General features: G+C 40.3%; 1 protein-coding gene across 1 annotated transcript in view; it reads right to left on the reverse strand.

Annotated features, from left to right (window-relative positions):
• LOC115154461 (voltage-dependent L-type calcium channel subunit beta-2) overlaps positions 1–10919 on the reverse strand; it is a 141852-nt gene that overhangs the window by 128920 nt on the left and 2013 nt on the right. The window contains exon 2 of the mRNA XM_029700718.1: positions 9462–9554. Coding sequence (XP_029556578.1) covers positions 9462–9554 — 93 coding nt within the window. The remainder of the gene's footprint in view (positions 1–9461; positions 9555–10919) is intronic.

Here is a 10919-nt window from a genome sequence, read left to right on the forward strand (position 1 = left end):
GAGTTTCATCTTCATTAAAAGATGTGGAATTCCATGCACGCTGCGCCTTGGTTTATTTATGATCGGGAGTTTGAAGACAGTGAACGTGACACTGTAAACAATTGTTGGAAATATTACTTGTCTCGTGCACAAAGTAGATGTCCTAACCGACTTGCCAAGACTATAGTTTGTTAACAAGAAATTTGTGGAGTGGTTGAAAGACGAGTTTTAAATAATGACCAAGTGTATGTAAACTTCCGACTTCAACTGTATCAATACTACAAGCTGCCACAGGTTTAATGAAAATACCAGCACACCACTATTTATCAGAAATGCAAAGTAATGATTCACAGTGATAAAAAAATACAAGGACACAGAGGATTCAGATTCAAGCATGTCATTGTCTATTATTCTGAGGAAAGTACAAAGCGACTTGGCAGGTCTCGGTCAATGTCTGTCCTGCAGACATTCTCAATCAATCACTGATAATGCATCCCAAATGGCACCCTCTTCCCTATACAGTACACTACTTTTGACATGATCCCATGGGGCTCTGGTCAAAAATGTTGCACTATATCGGGAATAGGGTGCCATTTCGGACGCACAAATCCTGAAACAGCGGGTGCCTGAAGATAAAAACTGCCCTGCTTGTAACAGAGGGCACTGTTCTCTAATGCTTCCTCTCCTGACAGGACAGAGGAAGGAAGGAGAATATGCAGGCATCCATCTTACATTTTGCACATATTTCCCTGATTCTATGCTGTTCATGGGCCTGAATGACCATACTATTAACATAGAAACAATCTACTCTAATACTGCAACAGAAACAAAACATTTTCTATTTTAATTTTGTCTCCTAGATAGCTTAGCACCTATTCACAATGGTGACCCCGTCATTCAGGGCAGAGCCTGTTTTGAGACCCGTATTTTTAGCAAAAAAATGAAATAAGAAGGCCAGCATCCCGGAGTCGCCTCTTCACTGTTGACGTTAAGACTGGTGTTTTACAGGTACTATTTAATGAAACTGACAGTTGAGGACTTGTGAGGTGTCTGTTTCTCAAACTAGACACTAATGTTCTTGTCCTCTTGCTCAGTTGTTCACTGGGGCCTCCCACTCCTCTTCCTATTCTGGTTAGAGCCAGTTTGCGCTGTTCTGTGAAGGGAGTAGTACACAGCATTGTACGAGATCTTCAGTTTCTTGGCAATTTCTCGCATGGAATAGCCTTCATTTCTCAGAACAAGAATAGACTGATGAATTTCAGAAGAAAGTTGTTTGTTTCTGGACATTTTGAGCCTGTAATCGAACCCACAAATGCTGATGCTCCAGATACTGAACTAGTCTAAAGAAGGCCAGTTTTATTGCTTCCTTAATCAACACAATAGTTTTCAGCTGTGCTAACATAATTGCAAAATAATTTTCTAATGATCAATTAGCCTTTTAAAATGATAAACTTGGATTAGCTAACACAACGTGCCATTGGAACACAGGAGTGATGGTTGCTGATAATGGGCCTCTGTACGCCTATGTAGAAATATGCCGTTTCCAGCTACAATAGTCATTTACAACATTAACCTCTGGGCGGGCTCCGTCCTAGCTCCATTAGCATAACAAAATGTAATATGTATTTTTTTTCAAATATAGGACTATGTTATATCGTTTTATAGATACACCTCTCCTGAATCGAACCACGTTGTCCGATTTCAAAAAGGCTTTACAGCAAAAGCAAAACATTAGATTATGTTAGGAGTATATCGTAAAAGTAGCCACATAGCCATTTTCCGACCAACCACATGCATCACAAATAAGCAAAAAACAGCTAAATGCAGCACTAACCTTTGACAATCTTCATCAGATGACGCTCCTAGGACATCATGTTACACAATACATGCATTTTTGTTCGATAAAGTTCATATTTATATATAAAAACATCATTTTACATCGGTGCGTAACGTTGATTAACTATTTTCCCTCAAATGCGTCCGGTGAAACAGCGCTACAATTTACTAAATTACTATTAGAAAACATTTTTAAAATGTAATATTGTCATTCTAAGATTTATAGATTAGCATCTCTTGAAAGCACCTGCAATGCCAGATTTAAAAAGAACTTTACTGGGTAATCACACTTTGCGATAAAAGGGGATGCGATACTCAGAGAAATAGGCTAGCAATACTGGTCAGCGCCATCTTGGAACAATCGCATATCAAATCTAGTCTTGTATACTATTATCAATAATCCCTGACCTTTGATTATCTTCATCAGAAGGCACTTCCAGAAATCCCAGGTCCACAACAAATGTATTTGTGTCCCATTAGCTTGTTCTTGTTAGCGCGTTCTGAAGGCTGCTCCAAAAGTACCGTCGGCCGCGGGACTTCTCTCTCAACATTCGTTCAAACATGTCAAACGCTGTATAACATAAATCTTTAGGGCCTTTTTCAACCAGAGCTCCAATAAAAGTCAAGGGGGACGATTGCATTATCTTTCAAAACGTTTCGAAAGGGGAGGGTAGCCAGGGGCGCCGGCATCATAATGGTGATGGCCCTCCTCATGTGACCACGTTCCACAGACTCTCATTCTGTCCGTTTTCACAGTAGAAGGCTCAAATCACTTTGTAAAGACTGGGGACATCTAGTGGAAGCAATAGGAAGTGCTCAATGAACCATTGCTCACGGTGTGATTTATAGGCAAAGTGATGAAGTTGAGTCCGCAATTCAGAATTCCACTTCCTGTTACGATCTGTCTCGGGGTTTTGACTGCCATATGAGTTCTGTTATACTCACAGACACCATTCAAACAGTTTTAGAAACTTTAGGGTGTTTACTATCCACAAGTATTAATTATATGCATATCCTAGCTTCTGAGTTTGAGTAGGAGGCCGTTTAAAATGGATACAATTTTTTTTTTTTAATCGCTGTAGCGCCCCCTAGGCGACCGTCAATGCGACCGTCAAGAGGTTTTTAACAATGTCTACACTGTATTTCTGATAAATGTAATGTTATTTTAATGGACAAAAAATGTGCTTTTCTTTCAAAAACAAGGACATTTCTAAGTGACCCCAAACTTTTAAACGGTAGTGTATGTATACTGTAGCTGAGAAAGTAATACTAAGTGCATGTTGTGTAGTAAGCTGTTAGTAGACCATGTGCCTCACCCTAATCATTTGGTCTATTTTAACCAACTCGGTATTGTAAACACATTGTTTGTGGCCAGTGTGTGCTTGTTTGGCTACTGTTTTGTACAGCTTTGACAGTGCTACTGACAGCAGTGGTGGCGCGTGGCTTGCACGTGCAAATTCAGCACACACAACATTCTATAATAGAATTGTGTAATTTGACGTGTCAAATTAAAAGCATATTTAATGGGTCAAATAGTGTTATTTCACATGTATTTGTTTTGACACGCAAAGACCCAAACGGCATTCAATGTGCCTCACCCTAATAATTTGGTCTATTTTCACCTCTTAATTTCGCCTACTGTTCTAACTTGGTGGTGCACATGTAGCCTATAACCTGTTTTAGAGAAATGTAATCATTGAATATTGTAAGATCTTTCATTGTCTGCTTATATACACCCTTTATTTATCCTACAGTTTTGACTTGGTGTACAGCGAGTACACTGTAAGAATGGCCCATGTTCTGAATTCTGTCGCTGTACATTTCAAATGTGCTGAACAAATAGTTATATTGACTACGTCCGTCGTCGCTCGCTCATTAATGTCTTTACGGATTGCCTCTTATCCGCTTGTAGTCCTCGTATGCCATAGTTTGTACATTTCAATTGTCAGTAGAAACCACATTTGTTTAAGCAAGTCAACCATATCAGCTATGTTTTTTTTAAAGCCAGTAAATGAGGCTGAATGAACTGTTCACTGCCAGACATAGTTCCGCTGATGTAGCAGTGCTAAGGTGTTGGGACTGCTGTTGGGACAGCTTTACGTAGGCCCTAACAGTTTGTGGGCACAGTTTGTCACCGTTAAAGTGCAATTAATGTGTTGTTTAGTGTTGTGTAGTGGCTTTTCTGGCATCCATCCCACATTTTTGGTTTGTTTGCCCCACCAAGACATAAATGTTAAAATGGCCACTGCCTATTCATATAACTTCAACTCTAAAGATAGGTCAAACATGCATGCAAACACTGACTGACAGTCATTAGCTCATAGTCATGATGGATATATTACTCTCTTTATTTCTTACCACCTGGTGGCAGTCTTGCTGTTCTGTGCCGGTAGCTTAAACTGTCAGAGGGGCCAAGTGAAATGATGTGCTACCATAAACCGGCTTTCAGCACCCAGCCCATCTGTCCTTTCCTAAGCCATTTATTTAGTATTCATGTGCTTTTAAAACAAATGGTTATTCTGCTATTATGATAAAAACATAAGCACTGCATATGTAACAAACAAGAAGCATCATGCTCGAGTCAGTTGTCTTTGGCTCATAGATCACAAAAAATAAGTACAGTTGGAGACTTTGGTACATTCCCTCCACATTTGGTGTATCCCTAAACATTGTCAGCAGGGCTCAGGTCTATAAGGTTGTCAGTGGCCTGAACAGAGGCGACTAGGTTACTCCATGCCCTGTCTGTGTCCCTGGTATCCATTACATAAAACCCTGTGGGGTTGCCAGATCTGATAAGGAAAACAGCCAATACGTCGCTTACGTAACCCCTTCCCCTCATTAACGGGAGAAAACATAATCTGGCGGATGAAAAGAAAAGAGTCTGTAATCAAGATAACGAAAAAGGGGTTTCCTGCGATCACACCACACCCTGCCTTTTAGACACCCCACCAACACTACCTCCACTCCTATCCATATGGAGAGAGGGTCAGCATCCCAAATGGCATCTTATTCCCTACTTAGATAGTGCACAAATTATTACCAGGGCCCATAGGGTGCATCATAGTGCACTATATAGGGCACTTTGTAGGTTATAGGATGATATTTGGGACGCATCCTGAGAATCATTCAATTTGGACAAACACAGGACCTAAAATCTCAAACAAATTAGACTACGATGGCCTTCAAGCTTTTATCCCTGCAATTATACAGTATCAGTTACAATCCCCTCAGTGACATTCAGCTCGGTTCCACTTTATTTATGGAATCCATGATGCAGTTTAGTCCTATAGAAACTACTCCTTCTTCCCCCAGAGCTGGGCTGTGAGTTAAAACAGATAGTGACCACACCACCACTACTCCCACTGCTGACTGAGTGATCCAGACCGCCACTGCTCTCAACTTCCTCCATCCTATACTGTAAATCCCATGGGCAGTAAGAGTCAGAGGGCACCTCTTTCTTTCTTTCTTTCTTTGCCCTCTCACTCTTCTCTCTCTCTCTCTCTCTCCCACTGTCAATTCAATTCAAAAGGGGCTTTTTTGGCATGGGAAACATATCTTTTCCAATGATATATACACTAGATGACTGCCAGGGGCACTGTTTTCAAGCCAAGGCGCCTCCATGTTGGTACTCCTCCTCCGTTGTAAAATAGATTTTTGAAGCTATAGAAATGCATTTATTAATGTCTACATTAGTTTATGCCATATTTATTATATTACAGACACCTTAATGCATACGTTTAAATTATATGTGAGCTAAACATAACATGTTTTCTATAAAAATCCTTAAAGTATATTTTTTAAGAGTTCTAATGTTACTGTCCCCTCTACAACAGAAAAAAACTGTAATATGTGTAACTTTGTCCCTGAAACATTTAATTGAAATACTGTAGAATTCCATTTATTCTGAAGAGTTCCAATATGGCCGACCGGTGGCTTCAAAGCCTCTTTTTGGCCAATACATAGCAACAGAAATTTAGTGTTTATATACATCATTGATTGTTTATTTCACCTGCTTTGGCAATGTAAACAAACAAAATTGAGAAGAAACAAAAAAACTACAATAAAAAAACGATTCGAAATTAACAGTAAACATTGAACTCAAAAAGATAAAGACATTTGAAATGTTATTTTATCAGCGGTGTAAAGTGTTTGAACAATGTGCAAATAGTTGAAGTACGAATAGTAAGGAAATATAAATAAAACAGATAAATATTGGTGGTAATTACAATGTTGTTTGTGCTCCATGATTGCCCTTTTCTCTGTCTCTCTTCTCTTATTTCACCCACTCTCTCTGTCTGCCCTCTCTCTGTGTAAACATTTGTAAAGGAATACTGTTCTTACAGAAGCAGTTTGACTGCAGGAACGAGAGTTGAGAGCGGTAATGGATCGATCGTACAGTAACCATGATGAGCCTCCAATGTACTGAACACTGAACACTCGCCCACGTGAATGCTGGGATTGAGTCACCATTGCAACAGGTGTGGTGTTGAGGGAGATGGGAGAAGAGTAGAAGGCACTCAACCAACGTCAGACAAGTCACAAACCAAAATAATATGAGCATTTGGAAGGAATAGGAGAGACTCCCCACTTGGCACACAATGGTTGAATCAACGTTGTTTTAGAGCTGGGCGATATGGATAAAAATCCATATCGCAATAAATTGACCAATATTTTTGTTTCTAGAGACATTTTTTTCCAGCACCAAGTAAGACAGCTGAGATGGTAAATAAGCTACACTGAAATTTTCCATACGCACAAAAAGCTTATTTCTCAAAAATGTTGCACAAATGTATTTAGATCTCTGATAGTGAGCATTTCTCCTTTGCCAAGATAATGCATCCACCTGAAAGGTGTGGCCTATCAAGAAGCTGTGGATAATAAAAGGCCACTCTAAAATGTGCAGTTTTGTCACACAACACTATGCCACAGATGTCTCAAGTTTTGAGGGAGCATGCAATTGGCATGCAGACTGCAAGAATGTCCAACAGAGCTATTGCCAGAGAACTGAATGTTCATTTCTCTACCATAAGCTGCCTCCAATGTCGTTTTAGAGAATTTGGCAGTATGTCCAAGCGGCCTCACAACCGCAGACCATGTGTAACCACGCCTGCCCAGGATCTCCACATCCGGCTTATTCATCTGTGGGATTGTCTAATACCAGCCACTCGGACAGCTGATGAAACTGAGCAGTATTTCTGTCTGTAATAGAGCCCTTTTGTGGGGAAAAACTCATTCTGATTGGCTGGGCCTGACTCCCAAGTGGGTGGGCCTATGCCCTCCAGGCCCACCAATGGCTGCGCCCCTGCCCAGTCATGTGAAATCCATAGATTAGGGCCTAATGAATTTATTTCAATTGACTGATTTCCTTCAATTAACTGTAACTCAGTAAAATCATTGAAATTGTTGCATGTTGCATTTATATTTTTGTTCATAATAAATGAAAACAGTACTGGTTGATTACTTTTTCAAATCCAATGTATTTTCCACGTCAGGGCCTGTTCCAGGCATAAGTGACAAAAGCAGGGGTCGCTTAGAATACACTAGGTGCAATTTCGAAGTTTGGTTGTGAATCAGCAGTTTTTCTCTTGTTATGTCCGTCACTGACAGTCCCTCAATTAGCCATGTCAGCTAATAATTTTTTGATTGGTAGTTAGTCTAGCCAGCTTTCTAAACTTGTAGTAATCATGGCCGAATACCGACCGGGCACGCAGGGCACATGCCCTGGCGCCTTGACCTCCAGGTGGCCCCCCATGATTTTGACAGTCATTCTCACTCAGATATCATATTTATATGGCATAAATCACAAAATGTACCTCAACTATTATTATAGTCTTAAAAAGATATCTCATTTCAATATGTATACATTTGGGGCTGAACATGGTGAGAGTCCTGATAACAAAGAGTGAAGATGATTAGACAATAAAAAACAATGTCTGAGAATATAAAAAAAGAACTTGACAGCTTGATGAATAGGCTAGTGAAACATCACATTTTCCTCCTCATATTTGAAACCCAGTTCCCAGTATGGTGTTAGTTTAAAGTTTTAAACACTGCAGCCTCATACTTGTGTGAGAAGTGAAAATAATCATGTCCAACAAGATGGAGAGAGTGAGGAGAAGGGAAAGAAGGTCAGCTTAACCACTGTTATGATAAAACAATTCAAAACGGTGTATTTATGTTAGTTCCTAACAGAGTTCCTGGAATGGCTGTTATTCCTGGTGTCCTCTTCCAGCAAACATCTAAAAGGGGATACTATGTCTGCTCTGCGCTTTGCCCATCTGATCTTGTTAGAACCTTTCCCCCCCTCTCTGTTTTTTTTATTTCTCTCTCTACTTTTCTCTCGCTCCCCATCCTACTTGCTACATCATGTCTGGGTATCTCTCTCAGTAGGGTTGTGTCTCAGATATACTGTAGTTGCTTGTCTGACCCTCGTACTGAACAACATTCCTGCCTCTCTCTTTTTTCTTTTTCTCTCTCCTACTTTCTTTCTTCTTCCCTATCCTAATTTCCACGTAAATCATGGTATCTCCTGCAGTGTTGTGTCTCCGATGTAAGTTACTGTAGTTGCTCTCAGTCTAATTGAGTTTAGCCATGATGACTCAGAGATGTTAAAGGGGGGTGGGCCTAATGAGCCTGTTGGAATACCCAGGGGGACTGTGGGAATGGACGTGTGACAGCTTCACAGGACCAGTCTTCCGGGGGGTCGAGGGAGAAGGGCATGACATATCACTGCAGAGAAGACCTTCATCACCACCCCCTAATCTACCCAGCAGGTCCTCACTGATCAGCTGTCAGTGCAATATAAACACATGGAAAAAGCAAATGCGAACATCTCGTAGCCTCAATTCAAACACCATTTCTGTCTGAGGGAAAGGAGGTGGCAATTCCACAACGTGCCATATTGGTCCGATCCACTTCGATTGGCAACAAAGAGGAGGCGATCTTAATCTCCTCCAAAAAAGGCAGAAATATTTCGGCAGAGGCGCCTATCCTTAACCCGGTCTCTCCCACTCTGTCCCTGCAGGTCTGCTGCTCAACAAAGACCAGACACTGTGAGTGCTTCACATACACACTGTGTAGCTCAGAGGGTCTGCTTTATAACAGGCCACAGTGTCAGCAGCCACTCTTAAGCACTTTGACTGCTAAGCTAAAGAGCCGCCTGCAGTTCACAGAGACCACTAACATACTGAACCCAAGCTATGTTTATAACGGGGCTTTCATTGCAACATGCATTGATTTATATCAATGATTTCGCATTTTTTGCTCTTACGCCAGTCTGAACATACTGGCTATGAATAAACCATAGAAATAGAATGTTCTAATTACAGTATATGCTGTTAACACCCAGTGCAGACATGATGTCATAAGTGTCCGATGAACGGTTATTGAATCATATATGCCTTGAGATATCATCACATTCATTCCATTAAGGTTACACTCACGGCCCATCTCTAACACAGTCACAGTCAGACCACTCTCACACCACACACTTTCACTTCAGCTCAGATTCTCACTGCTAACAATTGAAATCACTGCCTTTACAGAAAAGTATAGACCTCCAAGATACCCAGGTGGTAAACGCCTTGTAAATGGAATGTGTCTTCCCTTTAGATAAGCTGAACACAGTGTGCTACAGCTCCCCGTACCTGTCGCACAAAGCTGTTGGTTGTTGTATCTGAAGAGGTGCTGCCGTCTGATCCTTTGAATCTGCCTTTTCTCCGTGCTCCTTTTCCATGTGACTTTAGCAGAAGGAGAAAACAGAAAAATAACATGAAAGGACGTTTATCAGCAGGTAACACAGTAGAACCTAGACAACAAAGACATATTGGGAATTAATTGTTAATAGAGTGCTATGAGCAAAGATTCTGTGACGTTGAGACTGGTGTTCTGCGGGTACTATTTAATGAAGCAGCCAGTTGAGCACTTGTGAGCCGTCTAGACACTCTAATGTACTTGTCCTATTGCCCAGTTGTGCACCGGGGCCTCCCACTCCTCTTCCTATTCTGGTTAGAGCCAGTTTGCGCTGTTCTATGAAGGGAGTAGTACACAGCGTTGTATGAGATCTTCAGTTTCTTGGCAATTGCTCGCATGGAATAGCCTTCATTTCTCAGAACAAGAATAGACTGACAAGTTTCAGAAGAAAGTTATTTGTTTCTGGACATTTTGAGCCCGTAATCAAACCCACAAATGCTGATGCTACAGATTTTCAACTAGTCTAAAGAAGGCCAGTTTTATTGCTTCTTTAATCAGAAAAACAGTTTCAGCTGTGCTAACATAATTGCAAAAGGGTTTTCTAATGATCAATTAGCCTTTTAAAATTATACATTTGGATGAGCTAACACAACATGCCATTGGAACACAGGAGTGGTGATTGCTGAAAATGGGCCTCTGTACACCTACAGTATGTAGATAGATATTCCATTAAAAAAATCTGTTGTTTCCAGCTACAATAGTCATTTACAACATTAACAATGTCTACACTGTATTTCTGATCAATTTGATGTTATTTTAATGGACAAAAAATGTGCTTTTCTTTAAAAAAACAAGGACATTTCTAAGTGACCCCAAACGTTTGAACAGTAGTTTACATATTACCTCAATTACCTCGACTAACCTGTGCCCCTGCACATTGACTCTGTACCGGTACCCCCTGTATATAGCCTCACTACTGTTATTTTACTGTTGCTCTTTAATTATTTGTTATGTTTCTTTTTTACTTAAAACATATTTTTCTTAACTGCATTGTTGGTTAATTAAGGGCTTGTAAGTAAGCATTTCACTGTTGTATTCGGCACATCTCACAAATACAATTTGATTTGACTTATCGGGAATATACAGTGCTGTATTACAGGGATGAGGTGCTCATGTTGTTAGTAGCAACTGAAAAACACCCAACCATCCAAAGCTGCTTTTTTTCATTCTCACCCATTCCCCCAGGACATGTAAAAGGATGAATATAAAAATAAAGCTATTCTGTTGGTTACTTAGAAACCAGGTATGTATGTCTATTTATTCGAAAATACCCATTTTGGTGTAGACACTCAATATGCAGCGATGTTAGGCAATGCTGAATGCCATTTAAAGTGCATATATTTGCTACCTTT

Source organism: Salmo trutta, chromosome 2 (assembly GCF_901001165.1).
Source record: "Salmo trutta chromosome 2, fSalTru1.1, whole genome shotgun sequence".
In the NCBI taxonomy this organism is placed as follows: domain Eukaryota; kingdom Metazoa; phylum Chordata; class Actinopteri; order Salmoniformes; family Salmonidae; genus Salmo; species Salmo trutta.